The sequence below is a fragment of the Camarhynchus parvulus genome, chromosome 1 (assembly GCF_901933205.1).
Source record: "Camarhynchus parvulus chromosome 1, STF_HiC, whole genome shotgun sequence".
NCBI lineage: Eukaryota > Metazoa > Chordata > Aves > Passeriformes > Thraupidae > Camarhynchus > Camarhynchus parvulus.
Genome location: NC_044571.1, coordinates 1,063,365 through 1,090,890, shown reverse-complemented (window position 1 = coordinate 1,090,890; position 27,526 = coordinate 1,063,365). Strand labels below are relative to the sequence as shown.

Here is a 27,526-nt window from a genome sequence, read left to right as displayed (position 1 = left end):
TCAGAGCAGAGGGCCAGGACAGCAGGGGCAGCTCCACCTCCTCAGCTTTCACCTTTCCCTTGGAAGCTGCAGATTCCAGGGCTCACATTCTGGAAGTTGTGTTCTAAAATTGCAAACAAGGTGCTCAATCAAAACCTAAAGTGCTCCCAAACACCAAGAGCACCTGAGAGATCCTCCAGCACTGCCAAGGACAGAAATGTGACAGAGACCTTTTTTAGGGGCTGGAAGGACAATCAGAGAGTCCAATAAATATATGAAATAGTGGGAACACAGAAGGACTGAATGCCATAATTTGCTCCCCAATTTCACCTCCCCATGCAGTGGAATAGGCAAGGCACAGAAGAGGAGGCAGTGAGGCCACAGAAGCAGAAATCAGGCAAAAGTCACCAAAATTGCCAATAACTCCAACAGCAAAGTGAACAACCAGAGGAGGGAAATGAATGTGAATTTAATTATGTTGGGAATTCTCTAGGTTGATAAAATTACCCCCAAGAGCCATAAACCAGAACAATCCAGTCCATTCTCCCTCCTCCCTGGCAGGTTTTACAGCTGCCCTTGGAGGTGCTCTTTGTGTAATCCCTGCCCTCCCACTCCAGACCTGCTGCTCTTTCCCTATCAACACACAGCTTCTATTCCTGTCTCCATGTTAATTATCCTGCCTCAGCCCTTCCTCAGGACAGGGATAAACATCTTCAAGTTATCTACAATGAAAATCACACTGGTTTCATTTTCCTGGCACAGCCTTACCCTCATTTTACTGGCTAAAAATGAATCCACATTCCCAACCACTCCCCTGCTCCTGACAAAAATAAAATACCCCTAAAACAAAAATCATAAATTCCCAGCCTGGTTTGGGTTGGGAGAGACCTTAAATCCCACCCAGGGCCACCCCTGCCATGGCAGGGACACCTCCCACTGTGCCAGGCTGCTCCAGCCCCAGTGTCCAACCTGGAACTGAACATTGCAGGGATCCAGGGGCAGCCCCAGCTGCTCTGGGCACCCTGTGCCAGGGCCTCACTGCCCTCAGAGTAAAGAATTTCTTCCTAAAATTTCTGTAACATTAATACTGGGTGATAATTCTGCCTCCCTTCTCCTCCCTGTGTTTGTGACCTGGGTGTGCTTGGCATTGGAAAAATTCACAGGGCTAAGTCAGAGGCTGGAGTGGGTGTGGAGCTATGCCAGGCATGGCCTGTGCCAGGCTCCCAGGGCTCAGGCTGCTGGAGGAATCTGGGGAGAAAACTGTCCTAAAGTAGGACTGGTCTGTTTTACCTCATGAGAAATCCTGTCAGACTTGCAGGAAGAAATCCTGCCCAGGTTTCCTTTCAGACACCTTTCCCAGAGCAGCTGGGGCAGTGCCCAAGGCCAGGCTGGAGCAGCCTGGAGCACTGGAAGGTGTCCCTGCCATCTTTAAGGTCCCTTCCAACTTAAACCATTCTGTAATTCTGGGACAACTTCTGCTCTGTGGTTATAAAATGCTGTGTTTTAAAGTTACATATTCCAGGTTATATTTTCTGCATTCCTCAGAAAGACTGAGTGAAATCAATCCATTCCTCCAGCAGGGAAATCATGTGCACAAACCGATTTGTTAACGAGCTCAGAAGTCTGAGGGATCTCAGAATGAACTGCACAAGGAGCATGTGCTGACTTATTTACAGTAAAGGAGTCAGAGCACAGCAACACAGGGCCACAAAAAGGTTTTCCCAATGACAGCATGCCCTGGTGGAGCCAAGGAATGCCCAGAGTCTGTGGAAAAAGGGCAGCAGCAGCTCCTGTGCCCACCTGTGCCCCAGCAAACACCAGGGCTCAGTGCCTGCCAGCCCTGCAGGGGTTTCACCCCTCAGTGCCCAATGTTTGGGCAGTTTGAGCAGCTGGAAGGATCTGATTCCATGGAATGGGGCACAAAGGCTGGGACTGCTGGGGTTCATCCTTGAGCTTCAGTGCAGCTCCAGCCTCGTTACAGGGCTGAGGCAATTGAAGGTGGCAAAGCTCCTGTACAGCCAGCAGCAGGCAAAGATTTCTCTGGCACAGAGAAAAAAAACTTTAAAAACTTCTAAAAACTTTCTAGCATATTGCTAAAGCTCACAGATAAAGTTCCAACCAATCACTAAAAACACACATACACCTGCTGCTTGACTTCTTTTTATTAACAACACACAAAACTCCATTATTAAGTTTAAAACCTTCTACTGTCTTTTTAAGCATATTTTTCTGCATCTGAAGGTCTAGCCTAGCCAAGCCTAAAACCCAAGCTATTGGTTCCTGTCCTTGCTTGCTGTACTGTTGCAATTTTTTCACACTTTGCAGCTAGCTCTGAGTTCTCTGCTCTGTTTCTGTCAGGATATGAATTTCTGTCAGGATGTGAATTGCTTTCACAGCTCCCTCAAAGTCTTCTCACCTTTACTGTGTCCCCCACAACCTGCCTGGCCTCCACCCAATTATCTGAGTGCTCCTCTCAAAGGAGGAGCCCATGGTTCTAAAAACTCCAGCACTGGGAAATTCTGAGATCTTTCCAGAATCAAGACTATTACAAATACCTATCAGAGCATTAATTCAGCACAATTAGCACTGGCTAATGGTACCAGAGATATTTACTGCAAAGGATAAACTCAGCTGACAAGAAAAATTGAAAATCACGTGTCTGGGGTGCAGTGTCACCTCTGGTTTAGGCTTCCAGCTATTGCAGGAAAATCTCCTGCTCCAAACACAAGCAGAGGAGTGAGTGCTCATTTTCTAGGATGTCAGGCAAACCCACAGGAAAGCCAGGGGAAAGTTATGAGGATTCTGCACCTTAAGACACAAGACTCAAATACAAACTCTAGACTCAAATACAAATTCAAGACTCAAATACAAACTCAAGACTCAAACACAAATTCAAGACTCAAATACAAACTCAAGACTCAAATACAAACTCAAGACTCAAACACAAATTCAAGACTCAAATACAAACTCAAGACTCAACAAACTCAAAACTCAAACACTTCTCTAGACCTGAACTTACAGAGGGATAAATGTCAATGAGTTTGTAAAAAAAAAAAACTCTGCCTATTTCTACTGTCTTTATTTCTGTTTAAACTCATTAACTGCTTTACTCTCATTCCAAAATTATCTCCAGATAATGTATTTATAGTAGAAAAAGCACATTATGAAACACCTTTTGCACTAATTGGGTTGGGAGATTAGAAAAGGGAAGGAGAAAGTTCTTGCAAAGTCAATCCAAGAAATATTTCCTTCACTACAGAGAGAGAATTTGGGTCCAGATCATCAAAGCAGCCTTCAAGAAGATGCTTTTTTAAAATCTATGAAAATTCCTGAGGAGGACTGTTCAGCAATAATATAATTAATCCATGAGATGTTGGGGTGAGAGAAAATAAACAGCTAAAGACAACAGAAAAAGCCAAAGATGACAAGAAACCACGACAGAAGTAATCAAGAACATTCCCATGGCCAGCTGCAGTTTCAGGGCTGATTTTTATTTCTAATTATGGCAGAAAGGAGGAAAGAAGGTGACAGGGACAAGAGTCCAGTGTCCAGTTCAGCATGGAACCCCTGCACAGGCCACCCCAGGAAAAGCAAAGTGGGAAGGGAAGGGCAGGAAATCCTCCAACAACTCCTCTGCAGCTTGCTGAAGGCTTCTCTAAATATAGCTGTCTATAGAAATCCTTGCTCAGAGTGGAGGTGAAAACAGGGGGAAGAGGTGGAAATTCTCCAAAGACCACCTCTAATTGTCAGGAACTATAAAAGGACAAGGACTTTGAAAACAAAATGGGTTAATAGGGTATTTTTCATACTGGAGAATAACTATTTCCAGCAGAATGGAAGGAAGTGATTCGTTAAAAATGCTCCTGCAGCTCCCAAGACAAAAAGAGGTTTCTCCCAAGTACTGGGTAACAATGAAATAAAGGAAGCATGAGAGACTCCTACCACTGCAACCAGGAAAAATCAGCTCCACTCTGACCTTTTCAAGGTTATTTCTTTGAATTAATAGCTCAAAGGGGGAAAATCCATCTAGACAGTAATTAACAGCTCTGTGGAGCTGCAAGATGAAATAATTGAGAAGAGAAAGAAGGGACATGTTCAAACACATCACTGCTGAAGCAAAAAGGGGCTTTGGATCATTATTTCTTGAGTGAGGGGGCACCTTCTGCACGAAGATCTGGCTGTTTTATGGAGAGGGAGCAGCTGTAAAGTTATTTATAAGTGAGACTGAGCAGAGGGAGAGGTGCAGAGCAGGGCACGAGCTGCCAGGGGCATTCCTGCATTCCTGGAGTGTGTCCTGCCAGGGAGCACAGCTGGAGCCCTGCACACCAGCAGCGCTGGGCTGGGACAGTGCCACCTTTGGGGACTGAGCAGGGACCACATTTCAGAATTGAACTCAGAGCTGCTGAAATGGTGACAGGGCCACAAGGAGAACAACCCTGAGCAGCCCAGACATGGAGGGATGGGGAATGGGAGCTCCCAAACAAACACAGCCAGGCTGTGACAGCTCCTGAGAGAGGATGGGGGTGAAAGGAACAGGAACAAAGCTCAGGAAATCCCAGAATCCCAAATCCCTGGTGCTGGCACAGCCCTGCCAGCCCATGGAGTGCCAGCTGTGCCCCATGGGCACCTTGTCCCCAGCCCAGAGCACTCAGTGCCACCTCCAGGGCACACCTGCAGGGATGGGCACTGCAAAGCTCCCTGGGCAGCCCCTGCCAAGGCCTGAGCTCCCTTTCCATGGGCAAATTGCTGCTGCTGGCCCAGCTGAGCCTGCCCTGGCCCAGCCTGAGGCCGTTCCCTCTGCTCCTGTCCCTGTGCCCTGGGAGCAGAGCCCGACCCCCCCGGCTGTGCCCTCCTGGCAGGGACTTGTGCAGAGCCACAAGGGCCCCTGAGCCTCCTTTGCTCCAGCCTCAGCCCCTTCCCAGCTCCTCAGGGATTCTCCAGCCCCTTCCCAGCTCCCTCAGGGATTCTCCAGCCCCTTCCCAGCTCCCTCAGGGATTCTCCAGCCCCTTCTCAGCTGTTCTTTTCCCAACCACAGAGTTCCAGCTGTGCCCCCACAAGGTCCCCCTAAAAAACTTCCCGAATTCTCTTCTTCCATGGAAGAAGGGAAAATTCCCCACAAATGATCCAGCAGGGCCACAATCCTGTCCTACACCTGACAGGGCTTTGCTCAAACCCCCTCCAGCTGAAGCCAGGGTGCTCAGAGCTCCCCCAGATCCAGATGTTCCCACAGGAAGCACATCCCTCCCCAGTTCCTGCCTTGCAGCAGAAGCACAACATAAACGAGATACAGAACACTGACCCCAAACGTGGCTCATTATTAAAACAGCCCAGTGCCAGCCAGCTGAGATCAGGTTTGCTCTCATGTGTAAGAGCAGTGATGAACACACAGCAGGAGAGGAGCTCTCAGAAGTTCAGTTCTGGGCTGGTTGTGTAAGGCTGGGATCCAGATTCAGATTCCAGAATCCAAAGGAGCCACAAGAACCATGGAGAGAGACAATTTCCAGGGGATGCAGGGACAGCACCCAGGGAATGGCTGCCAGTGCCAGAGGGCAGGGCTGGATGGGATCTTGGCAATGAGGAATTGTTCCCTGGCAGGGTGGGCAGGGGCTGGCACAGGGTGCCCAGAGCAGCTGGGGCTGCCCCTGGATCCCTGGCAGTGCCCAAGGCCAGGCTGGACACTGGGGACAGTGGGAGGTGTCCCTGCCATGGCAGGGGTGGCACTGGGTGGGCTTCGAGACCCAACTCAAACCACCCCATAATTCCATTCCATGTGAATGCCTTGTGGCATTCACATTCTCTAAACAGACAGAGACACTGTTCTCTCCTCCAGGATTTTTCTGGGGAAGGCAGTGAGAACCTCAGAGAAAAAGAGAAAACAATTCTTATCTCTATTCACTGCCCCTGTTGCTTTGCACGTGTGGAATGTGCTACAGAAATTGTTTACCTGAAGTAATTTTTTAATTAGACACAGGTGAAACTTGTTTTGATTGATTAGCTGATCACCCAAAGCTGTGTCTGACTGTCACAAGTTTTTCTTTAGTACAATACAGTATATATTTAGTATCTCTGTAGTATAATTATAGTATTATATGTAATATAGTATAGTTTTAATAAAGTGATTGTTCAGCATTCTGAATCATGGAGTCAGAGCACATTATTCATTGCATGGAGAATGCCCTGATATGATAAGTCTTCAAAATATTTATCTGTGGAAGAGGTTTCACAGAGGTTTCAAGAGAAATGAGAGAAACTGCAACTGTCTGTTCCAATGAGCACTTTGTTTGTCTTTCCTGACTAATGAGTAAAATGTAAACTTAGGAGTTTTGTGAAAATGTATAAAAAGCATCCATGCTAGAATAAAAACAGTTTGAAGCCTTCTGAAAATGGAGTGTGTTGCTTTCTATTTCTCCATCACAACTACAGCATTTATCCACTTCAGAATCCATATACCCACTTTCTCAAGAGAGAAATAAGGGACATGTTCAAACACATCACTCCTGAAGCAAAAAGGGGCTTTGGATCATTATTTCTTGCGTGAAACCTTCATAATATTAGAATAAGAGCCTGATGTTAGCATCCCATTCTTTTAAATATTCCTTGAGGAAAAAAAAAATATTTCTTTGGCCTGCTGGCTTGATGACACACACACTGATCACCACAGGTGGAAATTGTAGTTCAGTATGATCCCATCTTCGCTGAAACTTTTCTGAGAAGACCAAAGAAGTCAAGATATTTTTACCTCACTCTGACATTCCAGATAATGAAGGAGGTAAAGATAAAAGGTCAGAACAGAGGAAAAAAAAGTAAAAGGAATGAATCTGTGTGAGCTTGTCTGTATTCCCTACTCAACATCTCAATCTAGAGTCAATCAGGGCCTATTAAAGGTTCAGGTAAAGCAATTAAAGAAGCCAAATTACTTTTTCTTTGAGCAACCAAGGCTTTGCTTCCATATCTGTTCTGAAAGTCAAAGGGGCTGGAGCATGTCCAGGGTAGGGAATGGGGCTGGGAAGGGGCTGGAGAATCCCTGAGGGAGCTGGGAAGGGGCTGGAGAGTTCCTGAGGGAGCTGGGAAGGGGCTGGAGAGTTCCTGAGGAGCTGGGAAGGGGCTGGAGAGTTCCTGAGGGAGCTGGGAAGGGGCTGGAGAATCCCTGAGGAGCTGGGAAGGGGCTGGAGAATCCCTGAGGGACCTGGGAAGGGGCTGAGGCTGGAGCAAAGGAGGCTCAGGGGCCCTTGTGGCTCTGCACAAGTCCCTGCCAGGAGGGCACAGCCGGGGGGGTCGGGCTCTGCTCCCAGGGCACAGGGACAGGAGCAGAGGGAACGGCCTCAGGCTGGGCCAGGGCAGGCTCAGCTGGGACAGCAGCAGCAATTTGCCCATGGAAAGGGAGCTCAGGCCTTGGCAGGGGCTGCCCAGGGAGCTTTGCAGTGCCCATCCCTGCAGGTGTGCCCTGGAGGTGGCACTGAGTGCTCTGGGCTGGGGACAAGGTGCCCATGGGGCACAGCTGGCACTGCATGGGCTGGCAGGGCTGTGCCAGCCCCAGGGATTTGGGGATTCTGGGATTCCCTGAGCTTTGTTCCTGTTCCTTTCACCCCCATCCCCTCTCAGGAGCTGTCACAGCCGGGGGGGCAGGCTGTGCTCCAGGAACAGGGACAGGAGAGGGAACAGCCTCAGGCTGGGCCAGGGGAGTTTCCCTTTCTGAGTTTCACCTGCACTTTGCCATTGGAAAGCCTTCAAATTCTGCAGGCTGGAGTTTCTCCAGCAGAGCTGCTCATTCCTCAAGGCTCACAGAAATAAAACAGGCAGCACTGCCCTGAACTCTGTATTTACTCCCCCAGAAGAGCCAAATGCCACCTTCATCCAGGAGTGTCTTGGTGGCCCCTGCTCTGAGGCTGCTCCTCAGATGCTCCAGATGGTTTTTGGGAATTTGGTGTGGCCTTAGAGCCAGGTTAACCCCAGGTGTGATCCCATGGGCTGCTCCCCTCCCAGCTGGGCTGCAGCTGATCCAAGCCCCCCAGAGCTGTCACTGCTCCTGATGCCATTTGCTGAAGGAACAGTCTGGTCACTGTGCACAAACAAAGGAATGGGGGAATGGTTTGGAACAGGCAGATTGTCCTCAGGGCATCTCCAAAACCCGTGAGACAATTTCATTTACCATTTAATCCCAGACTGGGTTGGGTTGGGTTGGGTTGGGAGGGACCTCAGAGCCCACCCAGTGCCACCCCTGCCATGGCAGGGACACCTCCCACTGTCCCCAGTGTCCAGCCTGGCCTTGGGCACTGCCAGGGATGCAGGGGCAGCCCCAGCTGCTCTGGGCACCCTCCCCACCCTGCCAGGGAAGGATTTTTTCCTAATTCCAATCTAAACTTTCCCTCCATCAGTTTGAAGCCATCAGGTCTTTTCTTGTCACCACAAACTGTTTTAAAAACCTCTTGGAAGTTCCAATCTTATTTCTTCCTCCTTCATTTCAAATTCTCACCTTTTCCAGCTGAGAATTCCTGGTTTAATCCAGAATACTATTCCAGGGCTGTGAATTGCCAACCCAGGCCTGCTCCCATTTCACTTCCTGATTTTCTGCATGTCAATTCAACAGCTGCTCCTGGGATAGAAGAAATAAAATCTCCCAGAAGGCTTCCTGCATCTATTGCTGTTATTTCAAAAGGAGAATAAGGAAGAATCCTGGGCTATCCTGAGTGGAAGGGACCCCCAGGATCATAGATCCAGTTCCTGGCCCAGCCTGGGCATCCCTGGCAGTGCTGGCCAAAGGCTCCTGGAGCTGTGGCAGCCTCGGGGCCGTGCCCATTCCCTGGGCAGAATTCCTCCTCCAATTAATTCCCTGGGCAGAATTCCTCCTCCAATTAACTCCTCCTGCAATCCCAGACACTGCTGAGCAGTGCCATGCCTGGGGCTGTGTGTCCTTCCAGCACAAAGCTGAAGGACCCCATGGAAGTGAGGCTGGCAGCACCAGGGAGGCTCCTGGGAAGCCAATTCCTGAATTCCCACTGCAGCCATTCCACAATGACTCCACTGAAGGATTAAAAAAAAAATTTAAATAAACCCCTGATGATTTTTTAATGCAAATTCCAACTGCAGTGCCAAGAAGGGGCAGTTTTTCCTGAAGACTTACAGGATACATTTGAATAGCTCATACTTCAAATGTATGAGCTGGTGTCATTTTTGCATTAGGAGATCCAAATATATTCAAATAAAATATCCAGAGTTGTGCTCTGTCACACAAGGGCCATTTACAGATTCCATGGGCCACAGTTTTCCAGCCACCCATCTGAAAAATAAATACCTGCAGTGTGCTTCTTCCATCCTTGGAAAAATCTGTGATTTACACTTCCATTTCCAAGCATTAAACACTGAATTCCTGTTCACTGAGTGGGCACTTGGAAATTCCACTACAGAGTAGCTGAGTAACCAGCAGCCTCATTTAGAAAGCTTTTGAATGTGGGAAATATATTCCAAAATGTAAAGGCTTTTTCCAGCATGTTTCCACTCCTGCTGGGAAAACACTCAAATGGTCCAGAGTAAATTAATGATGATTTCGCCCTCATTTTGGGTACTCAAAAGGAAATAAACATTTTCAGACAGCATTTCATGGCAAATATTTTTCTATTCATCTAAAAATAAAATCATTCCATTTGGAAAGACATTCCAACACCTGTGCCATCCAGGATTTCCAACCAAACCTGCTGAGGGAAGAACAAAACCCTCGAAGGGAAATCCAGAAATCTCTCTGCTTTGTTCAAAAATTGGTATTTTGGAAGAAAGGAATGTGAGCTGAGGAATTATCATGCTCATTTATCCTTAATCCAGTGAAAGGGAAGGAAAATGTCCCTTCAAGGGCTTTCTCCCAGTCATCCTGAGAGACATTTCCCCAAATCATCAGAGAGCAGCCAAATATTGGAATGTCTGGAGCCTCTTAGAAAATCTCCACCAGGAAAAAGGGTACAAGGACAAGGGAGAAATGAAAAATGTATTTGGCAGAGGTTGCAGGCCTTGGGTTTTAAGAATCAAACACCAAAAGTGACAGGAAGAATTCCAAATGGCTCTCTGAGGCATTGCAAAGTGGACACAAATTGTGGGGAAATAAAAATCCCAATGGATGGAGGGGTGCAGTGAGAGGCTCAAGCTCAGCTCTGAGTGATCCTGAACTTTTAAAATGGCTTCAGGTGGTCAAAAATGTCTTCAGGTGGATTTAACTGGAAGTGAGGCATCACCAGTTTCGCAGGAAATTCAAGGTGTTTGAGCACCATTCCTTTACTTTGCTCTCCTCCCAAAGCAGGAGCAGGGCAGCTCAGAAGAGCTGAACACAAAACAAAGGCAGCAGCTTTCATTTATTAATAACAAAAATTCAACCTATTCCCCCCTGGCCTGGCTGGTTTAACCCAGAATATCTCCATGCATGAGCTGTTCCCACAGGAACAGAAACCACCACCACCAAACCCAACCCACAACAAACCAAAAAACCCAAACACAACCCAACTTCCTCTGCAGCTCCCTAAAAATCCTGGATGCATCATCTTTGGCAGAGCTCTTGGCAAAGAAGTGGGAGCTGCAGAAAATGGGATCTGTCAGGCATTTAATATTCAGCTTCACATCTCTGACAGACAAAGCAGCTCCTTCCAAAGCAGCTCCTTCCAAAGCAGCTCCTTCCAAAGCCCAGGAGCTGCCCCAGACATTTGGATCCACAGCCCACTGCCAAAAATTCCCCCAGGATTCACCCCAAGAACGCTGAAAGCTGCAATCCCTCACCCTCCTCACATTTTTGGTGGCATTTCTGGTTTCTTTTAGCCCTGTAACAGCAGAATAACGAACACAGATCATGTTAAAACCATGGGGGTTCTCACACTGCCAGGGATTTGCAGGGGCAAAGCAGAAACTGGAGATAATTACACTGATAACATGAAATAATTCATTCATCATCAACCAGGAAAGAAATATTTGGCCAATTTACTGCCTGTGAGGACACCACTGACTGCCAGTTCCTCCCCAGCTCCCTTGATTATGCCAGCAGGAAAATTCAGGGAGAAAAGGGAAATTCAGAGAAAAGCCCTTCTGGCTGGTATTAAATGTTCTATTTATTTCAAAACAAGCATTTTTAGAAAGTCAATGAGCAGCAATTTTTCACTTGCTCTTTTCATGAGAGCTTTAGCAAACAGGAGTCCCATGATCTGTACAGGATCATGGAAAGCTGCCCCATTTCCTGACAGGCACAGGGTGGCCATGCAGCCTTTCTTTGACTAATTCCTTCCACTGGGTTTTCCAGAAGTGATTCATGGCTCTCCTCAGCTTTCCTGGAAAACATTTCTCAAAGTCTGCAAGGTATGGAAAGCAGGGTATTCTCCTGGGCTGGCTTCTAACTGGGAATCTTTGTGCCTCTCTCTCTACTTAGAGACAAACAGCAGTTTTAATAACTTCATTCTACCAACTCTGATTTAATTATTTTTCCCCTAAATATCAGAAGAAAACAAAACTTATACATATCTTTCACCCTATTCCATGCATATCCTCATTTCTTAGAATTCTAGCCTTAGAAGCCTAAAAACCAGGTGCATTTTTCTATTATTTTACTGAAAGGAAATTCATAAAGAGCCTCCCTGAACACTTGTATCACCTGTTAAATTTTGTTCTATTCTTGGAAGTCACAACATTACAAAGAGTTGTTTTACCTAGAGGGACTGTGCAATAATTACAAGTTTCCTCAGACTCCATGGCTGACTGGTTCCTAAAATCCCTCAGGTGTCACTTAAAGCCAAGACACAGCAATGAGAGCAACCCAGACCTGCTCCAAGTCCTGCTCAGCCTCTGATCCAGCTGAGTCTGGAGGGTGCTGCTTCAATAAATGTTCAAAGGAGTTCCCAGCCCCCTCATCTCCTCCCTTTTTCCATAAGAAATGTAAGGGACCTTTGATTCCCATGCAGATCAGTTGTGGGGATACCAAAGCTCCCTGGGACATTTTCCACAGTTTAAACTTGGGCTGCTGCAATTCCACAGCAAATTCTGCTCTCACTGCCCAGAGCAGCTGGGGCTGCCCCTGGATCCCTGGCAGTGCCCAAGGCCAGGCTGGACACTGGGGACAGTGGGAGGTGTCCCTGCCATGGCAGGGGTGGCACTGGGTGGGCTCTGAGGTCCCTCCCATCCCAACCCATTCCATGATTCTGGGATTCATTCTAAGAGCAAAACACATTTCCAGAGTTGTAAAATGTTCCAAGTGAAGGTCAAATAATAAATCTGAGGGTGATAACACACCTGGAGTGAATTCATAAGGTTTCAAAGGATCCCAGACTGATTTGGGTTGGAAGGGACATTAAAGATCATCTTGTTCACCCCTGCCATGGCAGGGACACCTCCCACTGTCCCAGGTGCTCCCAGCCCCAGTGTCCAGCCTGGCCTTGGGCACTGCCAGGGATCCAGGGGTGGAATTCCATCCCAGCCCTGCCCACCCTGCCAGGGAACAATTCCTCATTGCCAAGATCCCACCCAGCCCTGCCCTCTGGCACTGGCAGCCATTCCCTGGGTGCTGTCCCTGCATGCCCTGGAAATTGTCTCTCTCCAGCTTTCCTGGGGCTCCTGCAGGCCCTGCAAGGCCACCCTGAGCTCAGGCCAAAGCTTCTCCTGTGCAGGTGAACAATGCCAGCTGTGCCAGCCTTTCCTGCCAGCAGAGCTGCTCCAGCCCTCTGCTCATCCTGGAGCCTCCTCTGGGCTCTCTGCAGCAGCTCCAGCTCCCCCCTGACTGTTTCAGATTTTCTGTTTATTGCTTTTTTCAGCCCCCAGCCCTGTTTTGGAAAATCCCCCCACTCCTTTCCCCACGGAGGCAGAAAGGGCCCAAAGCTCCCAGGAGGGCTCAGCCCTGAGCTGTTCCTGGTGTGTTTGCAGCTGGTGCCACTCTCCAAGGTATTTCTGAGGAACCTCATGAAGCTCCTGCAAACAGCAATGTTCCAGTCAAAGGAAAAACCTGTGCTGTGTGCTCAGCCCTTCAGCAAACACTGCCAGCAGGCCTGTGCCCCTGTCAGCAGCTGAGCCTTATCATTTTTTCCAGATGAACTGGGTTCTGATTGAAGTACTCCTCCAAAAAGCTTGGAGTGTTTTAATGTGCTCAAGTGTTCTCCATAGGAACAGCCTGGCCACAACTGGGAGACCCTTTTAGCAGGCAGAGTTTTACAATCTCTATTTTAGATTTTTAATCACTTCTCAAAGTGATCTGATCCAGCCTCTACCTTGACAGTGCCTGAAGCCAGCTCAGAAAACCACAGCTGACATTTCCAACCTGCCCAGCAGAGCAAGGAAAGAGCTTAAACAGCATTTCCAGTTCCACCTTCTGCAACCTCCACGTTACAGCAAGGGCTGAAATGCCAAATTAGAGACTCTTCAAATCAGCATTTGCAAGGCAAAGCCCTAATCAGGACAGGCAGCAACAAAGGGAGACTCAAATAACTGGGGGGGAGAGGGATGAAACACCAATTTGCAAATACGTGAAATAAATACAGTCAGAGCTCTCTGCTCATTAGTGAATTTGGTGTCCCACATCCAATCTGCTTTAAAAAATAAAGATTCTTCACTTTCAGGCTGACCTGATTGGGTTGACACATGAAAATCTTTCAGCATTTCTTTGCTCATGGTGATTGTGTTTAGATTTTTGGATGCAGCTCTTTTCCCCAAACCCTCATGGTCTGTCATACTGCAGCTGGATTTTGTTCTCCTCTCACTCAGCTCTCACAGGATCCTTTCCCTTGGCCTCAGAGTTTATCCTTGGGCAGTTTTGAAGGATAAAATGATGGGAACTGCTCTGCTGTAACTGTGATTAAACCATCAGCACCAAACACTGAACTGGGGCAGTTTAACCCAGGCTTAGCCCAGGACAGGGTGACACAGAAGGAGGATTTAAGTAACTCTGCTTTCCAATCTACAATCACTGAGTGATCAACACCTCATTCCTGTCATTCCATCTGCTCCTCCTAGAACCAAGGACTTCTTACATTTATTTCTTCAGGAGTTTTTTCATTTTTACCTTTTACAGCATCCTTACTCACCAAGGCACTGCAAAGGATGGATGTACTACAAATAACTGCAGGAGCTGATGAACAGTGAGAAATAAACACCTCTCAAAAATAGCCCCCACTGTCAGCGTTTGTTTCCCAGCCCAAAGTGGTCCCTAAATAGCACCAAGCCAGGTCCCAGCTCCTCCTCATCCCCCTGAATTCCACAGCACAATGGGGCTGGGTTTCACTCTGTTTACTGTCTGTGGAGTTGTCAGTGCAGGATCTACCAGAGACAACCACTAAAATAATCTAAATTGAACCCAAATCCACTCTCCCACCAGGGCTGGAGGGACAGGACACAGGGAATGGCCTCAAGCTGGAGGGCAGGGAGGGATGGGATTTTGGGAATTAGGAATTTGGGAATTTTGGGGAATTAGGGAGGGGCTGGGATGGAATTCCCAGAGCAGCTGGGGCTGTCCCTGGCAGTGTCCCAGGCCAGGCAGACACTGGGGACAGGGGGACGTGTCCCTGCCATGGCAGGGGTGGCAATGGGACCATCTTTGATCTCCCTTCCATCCCAAACCATTCTGGTTCCATTCAATAAAAACTTCATGGGACTCCCAGCCATGCCTAAGAATTATTCAGCTGCTCATTATTTTACACTGCTTCATTAATTCACTCTGATTAACAAACATTTTGCAGCCATTTTGTGCTTCCCACACACCTTCAGGACTGTATCATCTGTGGGCTCAGAGGTTTAGGATTTTTTTTGCTTTTCCTATTTAACTGCCATTTCTGAAAAGTAAAAAAAAAAAAATAAATAAAAAATTCTAACAGGTAAGGCAGTTGTCCCTGAAGTGTTTTTCTAAATTTTTATGGTGTTTTTCCAGCTGTCCCACTGAGTGAAGATATGACATAATCCCATTGGAGCAGGATGAAAAAGACTTCTGTACTTAACAATTCATTATTATGAAAAATGCAGCTGTATTATGCCAAAACTGTGACTTGAGGGAGAGCAAAGATAAGGATGAAAACAGCAGGTGTTTGGGGCTGTTTTAATTTCTAGTTCCTTCTAACATGACAGCAGCATTTGTTTAACTCAAATATTAAAGATATCATCCCAGGCAAGCAGAAGTTACGTGTTCATCCTCTGACACATCCTCTGTGACTAAGGGAAAAACAAAAGGAAATAAAAAAATGCAAGTTTAACACAGGAGGTTTTGGAAAACAACAGGAGCTGGTCAGAGCAGGCTGGTATTTCTGTGATCTTTAAAGAATGACATTTTCCACTGCACTCACAGAAGGAAGAATGGAAGAGAAACTTCAAAAATTATTTTCTAAGAATGTTCTGGGAAGGTAGGAAAAACCTCAAAGCAATTACAAGAAGTTTCTGCATTTCAAAGAACAAATCAAGTGTACCTGAAAATTGCCAAAAGATTTCAAAAGCATTACTAAAGATCATGGAATGGTTTGGTTGGAAGAGACTTTAAAGATCATCTAATTCCAACCCCCATCTACTATCCCATCCAAACCCCTGATAAAATAATAAAAAGTAATAAAAGGAGCCACAGAAGAGCCTGGAATTTAACCCAAATCTCCTGCATTTTTGGTGAGGTTAATGCCTGACACACTGTAATTATCTTAGCCATTAATTAGTGACACATCAGCAGCACACTGGCATTTAAAGCTGGTAAGGTATATATAACAACAGAGCTCTGAGGATGCATTTTATTTCTTTATTTATTCATATGGCAAGAACCCACCTGTTTTGATTAAAGGGTAAAAAAAGTCAGCATTAGAAAATAAATTTCTGAAAATATTTTAAATTCCTGAATATTCCAGGCAGTGTTTTTGGGTTAGGAACTCCCACTTGCTGAAAGCCACCACAGTTCTGCATCTCGTACCAAATTCAGCCAGAGAAATGTCTGGATGTGCCTTTTTCCCAGCAGGGGAGAGAAAACATCTCTGCAGATAACACATCCCTGCAGATAACACATCCCTGCAGAGCAGTGGGTAAGGACAGCACTGCACTTTGGCAGCTGAGGAAGGAACAGATTAAGGACCAACCTCTCCTGACAGCAGCTCCTGTGAAGAATTCCTGCACTTCAGCTGCTCTGAGCTTTTGTATTGGGATAGATCCCTGAAAAACTCCCAAAATTTGGTTTATTTCTACTTTACACAGATTCTAAGCCTTCCCCAAGGGGAGAACACCCCATGATGTGGGAATTTTTTTGTGGTGGGCTGGTTTTGGAGAGGCCCTGCTGATCTCACCTGCCCTGAGCTGATTTTTCTGGGTTTCACAACCCCAGGCAGGAGCTGTTCATTCTTTCCACTGCCTGTCCCTGCAGCTGCTTCATCCTGGAGCCCCAGGAAAATTCAACCTTTCATCAGAGTTTCCATGAGCCAGGCAATGCTGGCTCCCAGCTGGATGGCACCTGGCCCGAGGGCCAAGGAATCCTGCACAGGAATGGGCAAAACCACCCCAGGGATGGGCAAAACCACCCCAGGGATGGGTAAAAACACCTCAGAGCTGGGCAAAACCACCCCAGGGATGGGCAAAAACACCCCAGGGATGGGTAAAAACACCTCAGAGCTGGGCAAAACCACCCCAGGGATGGGCAAAACCACCCCAGGGATGGGCAAAACCACCCCAGGGATGGGCAAAAACACCCCAGGGATGGGCAAAAACACCTCAGAGCTGGGCAAAACCACCCCAGGGATGGGCAAAAACACCCCAGGGATGGGCAAAAACACCCCAGGGATGGGCAAAAACACCTCAGAGCTGGGCAAAACCACCCCAGGGATGGGCAAAAACACCCCAGGGATGGGCAAAAACACCCCAGGGATGGGCAAAAACACCCCAGGGATGGGCAAAAACACCTCAGAGCTGGGCAAAACCACCCCAGGGATGGGCAAAAACACCCCAGGGATGGGCAAAAACACCCCAGGGATGGGCAAAAACACCTCAGAGCTGGGCAAAACCACCCCAGGGATGGGCAAAAACACCCCAGGGATGGGCAAAAACACCTCAGAGCTGGGCAAAACCACCCCAGGGATGGGCAAAAACACCCCAGGGATGGGCAAAACCACCCCAGGGATGGGCAAAAACACCCCAGGGATGGGCAAAACCACCCCAGGGATGGGCAAAGACACCCCAGGGATTCCCACTGATTCCCCCTCCAGAAGTTCTGGTTGCCACCAGAAACTCTCTCCTATTATTTAACATCACAACCTGCAAGAAATGAACATTTTAGTTTTTACTTCATCTTCTTTTTTTCCATAGTAATGGACATTTCAGTTCTTATTTCATCTTTTCCACAGTAACAGAAATTTTAGTTCTTACTTTCTTTTTCCACAGTAATGGACATTTTAATTCTTATTTTCTATGTCCATCATAATGGACATTTTAGTTCTTATTTTCTACGTCCATAATAATGGAAATTTTAATTCTTATTTCATCTTCTTTTTCCACAGTAACAGAAATTTTAGTTCTGATTTTCTTTTTCCACAGCAATGGACATTTTAATTCTTATTTCATCTTCTTTTTCCACAGTAACAGAAATTTTAGTTCTGATTTTCTTTTTCCACAGCAATGGACATTTTAATTCTTATTTTCTATGTCCATAGTAATGGAAATTTTAATTCTTATTTCATCTTCTTTTTCCACAGCAATGGACATTTTAATTCTTATTTCCTATTTCCATAGTATTGGACATTTTAATTCTTATTTCATCTTCTTTTTCCACAATAATGGACATTTTAGTTCTTATTTTCTATTTCCACAGTAATGGATATATTCCTACTGCAGCTTTCAGGAATTATCAACAATTCTATAGTAAAATAATCAGAGATGGGAGTTGTTCTTAGTGAATTTAATAATATTATCTCACTTGTTTGGTTAGCAGAAAGGAGGAGGATATTTTAACTACAAACCCACAGAGTGTTTTGTTTAACTATATGGATTATGAATGGGGAAAAAATACAAACAGGAAAAAAATCCATTTATTGTAACAATACAGCTTGGCTCTTCTGGCACCCCACCAGCTGAGCTTCCTACCTTCAGGAAAAAAAGGAACAGTTCTCCTGCCTTTCAGGCAGCTCCTCTTGGAAAACAGCCTGAATTTTAAGAGGCCTCCACACAAACAGCCACTTGTTTTGAAATCAGGACCAAACCTTCAGGAAATTTCCAGAATGGTTTTCAGGCCATGCAAGAAAATAAAGTGAGTTTGGGTTACTTGGCTGCATCTAAAAGTCAAAAACTTCCATTTTATGGGGTTTTTAATGATTATTTTTGCCAAGCTGTGTGATACAGACATTATCCATTTATAATAAAAATTGATAAATTGATAATAAAAATTTGATAAATCAATTAATCAAATTTTTATAATAAATTTAAATCAAAGGAACTCAAATCCAACTCCTGAGAGCTCAAATCCCAAGAGTTGTTTGCCAGCACCAAAATAACTCCAAAGAAAACCTCAAAAAGCAAAATCACAGCCAGCTCCCTGAGAGACAGAGAGACATCGGGCAGCCCCCCAGGAGAGAGAGCCTGTGTCTGTGCCACCTTGGAATCTGACAGCAGGGCCAACGAGAAGGAGAAGCAGGGGGTGCGGAGAGAAGGTCCCACAGGGTGTGGGAGTCCTGCACAGGCAGAGCCTGAGATTTTTAACCCTTTTCTTGGATGATGGAAACCTTACAAATGCTGATCCTCGTGGAGTTGAATGAGAAGAGAGATAGGGATGAACAGCAGGAAATGGGCAAGTGTGATGCAGGCTTGTGCAAGTGGAAGATGTCAGAGAGAACTTGAGAAGAACCCTATGTGGCAGGAGATGATGGAGTGGCCTTTGGCTGGACTTTTCTTGTATAGCCATGCACAGAACCATTTTTCCTGTGACACAGAGACTGCATCCAGGGGGGAGGCGATGGCTGAGAACCCCTCAGCCCCAGGGGGTGACAAAATTTGGAGGGGACAGATGTCCTGAAAGGAGAGACTGTGCTCTTTTTGGAACTGGACAAAGCATCCTTAAAAGGGACAACCCCAGAAGCAGCTCTGGTCCATGTTCAGTGGTGAGAGCACGGGGCATGGAAGGAAGAGGTCACGGTGGCAGATGGACTCCGGGCGGTGCCACGAGTGACAGGAAACACACAAGGTCTCAAAGGTGTTTCCTGGGGAAGCCCATGGCACAAGGAACACTCCTCTCCTCTTGATGAACTGAGAACTGATTATCTGAAGGGTGGGGATGGACTGAGAGTTGGGAATTTGGGGGATAGATGTATTGTATTGGAAAAATGTGGTGGGAGGAGGAGGAAATGTTTCTGTAAGGTTTTCATTTTCCCTGTGTGTGTTTCTTTGTACGTGTAGTTTAGTGTAGGTAATAAAGTTTCCTTTCCTCTATCCCTAAGTAGAAGCCTGCTTTGTTTATTCCTGGTCACATCTCACAGCAGACACCACGGAGAAGGCATTTTCATGGGCGCACTGGCATTGCACCAGCGTCAAACCAGGACATTTTCCAAGAAAATAAAATTGTAAATCCTGGCACAGCTCAGAGCTCGTGTGGGATCTTCCCACCAGACTCTGAGCTCAGGATTGGAGCACTGGATCCAGGGAAGTCGTTTTTGTTAATATCTCCAACAATATTTTTATCTCCACTATTTAAATCTCCAATATTTAGTTAGATCTCCAACATCAATACTATTCATGACAATTTTACAACACTGCTTTTCTAGGTTCAGGTATTTCTGAGGCACCCAACAACCATCTTGTGCAACAAGAGTTATTGGAATATTTAAATAAATAAATATTATATATTTCCATTTTTTTTCTACCTATAAAAATATTTGTATTGTTTGCTTGAAGCACTGATCGGCCAAAAATTGGCAAAAAATTGACAAAAAAAATTGGGGTTAAAAGGTCCAAAAAAACCACCCATGGGGAGAAACTGGGGAGAAACTGGGGAGAATGGGGAGAAATTCCTGTGGGAAAAGGGAAAAATTTGAATTAAATTCTCATTTTTGGACCTAAAAATTGGCAAAATATTCCCAAATATCCCAAAAAAATTCCCCAAAAATTTCTGAGGACTTCAATAAGTGGATTTTTGACACAGAAATAATTATTCTGGAGACCTACAGAAGGTCCCAGTGTGATATAAACCTCAAGCTGCTCAAAATACCTCCACTTCCAGAAGTTCTATTGAAAAACTTTCCACAATGGAAGGTTTCTCATTTTCTTGTAATGGTTTGAGTGTTCAAAGTAAATCCAGATTACTGAGATGTGATTTTAAACCACACTCTTAACCCTGAGCTTTATTTGGAAACCAGAAGCTTTAAAATCTATAAACACTGCCACAAAAAAAGAGATTTTTTTTGGCAGAGAAAGAATGAAAACCTTCAAAATCTATGCAGGTGCCAGCCAATAATTAAGTTTTATATTCCCATTAGGGAATATTTTGCCAAAACCAGAGCTGTGGTCACAAAAATCTATAAATGTAAAACCACTGGTTTTGGTTTTTTTTTTTTGGAAATCTACTTTTAAAATCTTTTCTTTTTAATGTGATCTAAGAAGCTTAAAAAACGTGAAGTAAAAGGATTACAAGGCATGTGGCTGAGGCAGGAAAAGATTATGAGAAAATGGAGATTATTTGTAAAGAAAGTTTTATAAATGCTCCTGAGAAATCTGCTAAACTTCCTGCAAAGCACAAGGAATTCTTTCAATACTTTAAAAACCCCAAATCCACCTCCTGATTATTTCAGAGCCTCCAAGACAATTCAAAAGCCCAAAATCAAAGCTCCTTTAACAGCTTTATTGCCAGCTGAGCTCACCAAAGGCTTTTCTGCACTGAAAAAAGCCCAAACTGGAGGAAAAGCACAATTTGGGAGCTGCAATTCCCAGGATTCTGCTGCTTCTTGCACAGCTCACCTTGCTGGGCTTTGTCTTCAAGCACAAATATTATCTATTTATTTTTTAATTAATTGCAGAGAGAATTGTTTCCAGCCAGCTCTGGGGGTTGTGTGAGGACACAGCTGAGCTCCAACTCCGAGTGCACTTCCAGCAGGATGAATTTCTTTAATAATTCAGTTTTCCACTCAAGTTTTCCCAGAGAAAAGCTGTTCCCATGACAGAGCTGCCTGCTTTCAGTTTCTCTATGATTATAAGTTGTTGTTAATTATGGAAAACTTGCTGCTATGTTCATTAATTTGCAAAAATTAGCAGATTAAGGCAATTATCACAGAACCATTAAAGGTGGAACTGACTCTCCCAGCAGAACCATCGTGGAAATAGAAAAACTTATGGTCTAAAATATGGAAATAGGTTTAAAATATGATTTTTAAACACCTGAAATGTCCCCAAGTGCCACATCCAACCACCTCTGGAACATTCCCAGAGATGGAGACTCCAGCAGCTCCAAATCTCAGAAACATTTTCAAGGAATTTAAGGGAAAATGGTCTCCAGCCAAAATCTCTCCTAGCCCTAAAGCCCAGGGATTTTCTGAGGAATGAAATTCTTTGTAGGAACTCTTTGTGCTCTCTTTGCCCACAGAGAAGGGAAATGGAAAACTGGCTTTGGGTTTTTTTGTTCAGGTTGGGATTAAATGTGTGAGATGGGATTTTGTGTTTATTAGTTTTTATTTATATTACAGTTTCACAAACTGTTTTATAGTATTTTATTTTCATAAATTAAAAATGGAGTGGTATTTTTATAAGGGTTTTAAGGATAGTTTATTTAAGAAATTATAATTTAAGGAGAAATGGAAAATGGCTTTGGGGTTTTTTTTGTTAAGGTTGGGATTAAATGTGTGACATGGGATTTTTTTATTCATTAGTTTTTATTTATATCACAGTTATTATATTATAGTTATTATTTACATTTAAAACTGTGAGTTTTATAGTATTTTATTTCCATAAATTAAAAATGGAGTGGTATTTTTATAAGGGTTTTAGGATAAATAGTTTAATTAACAAATCATGCTTGAAGGGGAAATGGAAACTGGATTTGGTTTTTTTTTGTTAAGGTTGGGATTAAATGTGTGAGATGGCATTTTGTGTTTATTAGTTTTTATTTATATCACAGTTATTACATTATAGTTATTATTTATATTTAAAACTGAGTTTTATAATATTTTATTTCCATAAATTAAAAATGGAGTGGTATTTTTATAAGGGTTTTAAGGATAAATAGTTTATTTAAGAAATTATAATTTAAGGGGAAATGGAAACTGGCTTTGGGGGTTTCTTGTTAAGGTTGGGATTAAATGTGTGAGATGGCATTTTGTGTTTATTAGTTTTTACTTATATTACAGTTTCAAAAACTGTGAATGTTATAATATTTTATTTCCATAAATTAAAAATTGAGTTGTATTTCTATAAGGGTTTTAAGGATAAATTGTTTAATTAAGAAATGATATTTAAATTATTTTTGCTTTGAATTACTAACCACTTGCGGTTTGTAATGTGGATTCTTAGTTTAATTACACAGTATTACTTATGAAGAATGATTAGTTTCTGTTTTAAAACTTTTCTCTTGTTTTATATATATTATTATATATTAAAACTTTAATTTTTCTACTATGTGATGTTACACACTTCCATTTAAACTACACACTTATAATTTTAGTTCTATTGCTTAATTTTAATAAATTAAATCAATAATTTTAAATAATAAATTTATTTTCATTTTAATTAATTAAATAATTTTGAAATAATAAATTTATTTTAATTTTTTATGATTTTATTTTGGAAGTTTTCTTCACACCTTTAGGTCAAATGCAGTGTTCTCTTGGGGGTCAGTGTTTGTCAGCACAGAAAACCTGAAATTCTCAGTTCCCAGGGGTCCAACAAGGCAGAAATGAAATTATTTCACTTTTTAGCCTTGCTGTGCCTGTGTCAGAACTGTGAAATCCCCAGGGAAGTCTGACACATCCCTGGGGATGACAGGAGCCATAGAAATGTTTCACCTGCTTGGATCTGACAGCACAAATTCCACCAAAAAACCCTGAGTGGCCTCTACTGACAGAAAACAGCCCTAAAAAATGGAATATCCCATGAAGAGGATGGAAAAATACAAAAAGCTAATTGGAAATTATTTACTGATACATTTTCTGAAATAAATGAGTACACAGGGACAGAGTTTTAAAAATAAAATTCAAGAATTACAATTCCTCAAGCACACAGTCAACACTGAAGCTTACCAAAAGCTGCAGATCCAAAGTAAAAAACAATTCAGAAAATCCAAATTTTTCAAAGTAATTTGCCAACTTGGGGATCAGAAAAAAGGGTTCTGTCAGTGGTAACTTCCTGTGCTTCAATAAAAATAAAAAATCCAGAATTTAAAGGAATTCCTGAACTGTGATTTGGATAACTTGAGAGTAAGTGCTTAGGTAAATTTAATTTTTTTTACTCTAGAAGATTTTGGGACTGGTATTAAGAAACTGGTCATGAAGAAATTTTATTTCTTCTAAGAATAAACTGTCATTTAGCAGAATTAACAGGAAGGTCTGGTTTTAAGAGACTGCTCACAAACCATTTAAAACTTCTGATTTCTCAACTGGGATTATCAAAACCTCAATAAAAAATATTTCAAAAAATGAAAAAGAGGAAGAAGAGGAATATTCAAGCAGCACTTGCAGTACAAATCTTGATTTGGGAGGGACAGAACAGAAACAGTTATCAGTGGCTCTCTTGTCTCACCTTTGATTGGATCAACCCTCCTCAAATAGGGCAATCCAGGATTATTAAGGGGCCCTCTGAAGGGGAAAAATCCCATTTAACTGCAGAGAAAAAATCCCATTTAACTGCAGAGAAAAGGTATTTTAGGAGTGTTACATCTGCCGGGAAAAGCAGAGCGTTCAGAGAGTAGGACCAACCAAACACAGCAAAATTCAGAGTATTTACAAACACTGTGTGAGGAACTCTTCATCAGCACCAAATTCCACAGCTCTGCTGCACAAGTTGGAATTTTCTGGGTGTATTCTGCACCAAACCAAGGGAATTTTCTTAAAATTCACCCCCTAACTAAGTGCTGCCTTTTAAAATTACCTTGGAATCCTTCTCAGGTGGTCCAGTGACATTTCAGTGTGACCACATCACCTCGCACACCTGAGGGACAAAATTCCTGCATTTCCTTGGACACCAGAACCACCAAATGCTCTGGAAAACTGGATAAACCATGGCACAGTGCAGGATTTTCCTGTTTTTAATAGAACTTTGTTTTTCTTACGTCATCCAAATGCTGAGGGCACCTTTGACACCTCCAAAATCTGGGATTCAGCCTCAGGGCCTCATTCCACTTTCTCTCTCTGCACCTTCCTGACATTTGGCCAACAAAATAAATTAAAAACGTGGCCAGTCCATGTGTTTTCCTAAAAATGTCATTTATTTCCAGCCTTAAAGAGTTATCAGCTCTTGCCAGCTCTGTAACCTTATAAAACGAAGCTAAATTATGTATTTCAGTGCTGAAATTCAGTGACCACATAACTAAACTGATTTTTCATCTATTAAAAGTCTGTGTGCACCTACCTTCCCAGGACCTCCACCTGCCTTTTTTCTTTTAAGTTTTGTGTTGTTTCTAAAACTTTGAGACTTCTCTTCCCTCCTGGAGACAGATACTTATTCAAGTTCAAGGCAGTTCTGCCATTCTTTACCTTAGAAATGTAATTTATGCAGATCTGTACATGGTGAAGACAACACAGTTTATGCTGAGATGATGAGACTCAAATTCATTTGTTACCACTGCCCAATCTTTCATCTGTTACCACGGCCCAATCTTTCAAGTCCATTCTGTTTTATTCAAAACTGTTTAAAAACTAAGCACCTCCTTCAGTATGAAAGGGTTTGAGAGCAAAACCAACGATAAAAACAAGAAAAAAGCCCCAAAACCACAACATCAGATGCACCAAACAAATCCTTAAACACAAAGCTCAGGTTAGGGTGGTCCAGGGATATTTGATTTCATTTCTGTTTCATGCAGAGCTTCACCCTGAGCTACAGGTTCAGGAATCAAAGGAATGAAGGTAAAACAGGTGTAGGTGTTGAAAGCCCCATGGAATCATGGAATCACCGAGGTTTGGGCACCATGGAGTGCCAGCTGTGCCCCATGGGCACCTTGTCCCCAGCCCAGAGCACTCAGTGCCACCTCCAGGGCACACCTGCAGGGATGGGCACTGCAAAGCTCCCTGGGCAGCCCCTGCCAAGGCCTGAGCTCCCTTTCCATGGGCAAATTGCTGCTGCTGTCCCAGCTGAGCCTGCCCTGGCCCAGCCTGAGGCCGTTCCCTCTGCTCCTGTCCCTGTTCCTGGGAGCAGAGCCCGGCCCGCCCTGGCTCCACCCTCGGAGCGGGCTCAGCTCAGCCCGGCTCGGGACGGGCGGGACACGCAGCCACAGCCTCGCCCCCTCATCCTCCTGCTCCCCCGAGGTTCTCTCCCACAGAGAACCGCAGAGCCCCGGCCCCGCAGCCCGCGCCCCCCTCACGGCTCTCGGCCCGCCTCACCCGGCACGGGCCGTCCTGGAAGACGCACGGGTCCAGGTTGCAGGCGATGGTGGCGGTGGGCAGATCGCGCAGCGCCACCGTCTCCATCTCGCGGTCGACGAAGCTCCACTCCGCGTCCGCCTCCTCTTCCTCCTCCCCTTCCTCCTCGTCTTCCCCGGGCGGCAGCGGCTGCTGGAGCGGCGGCTCCTCCATGGCCGGAGGCGAGCGGAGGCGGCAGCAGCGACGTTGCTGAGGCGGCTTCTCCCACCCCCCGCCCGCCATCTTGTTTCCTTAGCCCCCGCCCCGCAGCAGCCAATCAGAAGGCGCTGCCGCGCCCCCCTCGGGCCGTGTCAGCCAATCGGAAGCCGCCGGCCCTGCGGCAACAGGTGGCGCGTGAGGCCGCGTCCGCCATGTTGGGCGAGGGCAGCGCCGTGAGGGAGCGGCTGAGCTCCCACCCACAAAATCAACTATATATGTATAAAATATACTATATTTACCATCCGTCCTGTATATTTAGTATATATTGTGTATATAATACACGTGCGCACTATATATAATGTATTATAAATGAAAATTTGCCATATAATATACCATATTATTTACCATATAATATACCATATATCATTACATCATATACCATTATAATATACCATTTATATTATAATTTTATTACCACATATATTATAATATATTACCATATATATTATAATACCGTATATTACTATAATACACCATATATTATTTACCATATAATTTACCATATAATACACCCTATATATATATATACCTTTTACTGTGTGTACTGTATTTATAATATTTTTGTATATTATATGTAATATAATATATAAAAAAATATTCTGTGTATACTTTGCTGTATGTCTATGTGGTATATATCTAATATACAGTATATAATACATAAAAATGTTCTTTGTGTAACAATATACTTTGTGCATGTGGGAATATAAATAACATAGTATATATAATACCTATAAAATTTGCTGTATAGAATAATATACTGTATGTATATAGATATATATTTATATATAAATTACTATGTATAATGCTAGAGAGAGAAAGACATGAGCTCCATTGTCCCATCTCTGGAAGTGTTCAAGGCCAGGTTGGATGGTCTATCATATAAATATTAAATATTTATATAAAAATTCCACATGAATATAAAAATTCCTCACTCAAAGACTTACCAGTCAGCTGAAAATTGCCACTGTGTGTTATAATTCACTTATCTGCCTTAGGGACAAGCTGACCCAGCCTTGGTGTGCTTGGCTGATTAGTCTGACCTGAGAGACCTAGACAAATATTTTTATTATATTTTTAACATAATGTGCCTGTATCTATATAAAATATCTTCTATAATATTATGCTTCTATTTATTTTTATATATACTTATCACCACCTTCAGGGGAAGGCCCAAGCTTCAAAGGTCACAGAGTTTTATGAAGTTATTGTTTTTTTTATTAAGTAGTTGGTTTTTATGAGGTAATTTTTAATGAAGTTATTGTATTGTTAGTGAAGTTTTTTTATTAGGTTTTTTATTAAGTTATTTTATGCAGTTACTTTATGAAGTTATTTTTTCTGAAGTTATTGTGACATTCATGCATCTCCAAACATCCCACTCCAAATTTCTTCAGCCTCTCTGATTGGTTTGGATTTAAGTCTTTATTTGACGCTTTTTTGGAGGGATAAGCTAAATAAAAGATGGTTTTATGATCACCTGTGCTAATTGCCATAAAATCTTCATCCTCTCAGACGCAGACAAATGGTCTCTTAAAAGAAAATAACTTCTCTGAGCAAGCCCCCGGTGTTTAATGCTAAATCCAGCCAAAATAAAGCCAATTTTAACTTTTTTTTTTTTCCCAGAGGTGTTTCCTGACAGGGCTGGTGACACTTTTCCCTCTGAGGAGCATCTCTGGATTCTCTGCAGCCCCCTGCAGGAATTCCACCTGAGGAATTCCCACCTGAAATCTGCTGTTCCACAGAATTCAAAAAATCCAGATTCAAACTCTGGCAGCAAGAAATCCCTGTCCCTGCAGCCTGGCAGGAAAACCACCGGGAAATATTCACTGGCACAACGTGGTTGTTGCACT

At 44.0% G+C, this 27,526-nt stretch overlaps 1 protein-coding gene across 1 annotated transcript in view; it reads right to left on the bottom strand.

Moving 5' to 3' along the window:
- Positions 1-25,693, bottom strand: part of RCAN1 (regulator of calcineurin 1) — a 40,839-nt gene extending 15,146 nt beyond the window's left edge. Inside the window, exon 1 of the mRNA XM_030957442.1 lies at positions 25,443-25,693. Coding sequence (XP_030813302.1) covers positions 25,443-25,634 — 192 coding nt within the window. The 5' untranslated portion in view covers positions 25,635-25,693. The remainder of the gene's footprint in view (positions 1-25,442) is intronic.
- Between the last annotated feature and the right edge of the window lie 1,833 nt (positions 25,694-27,526).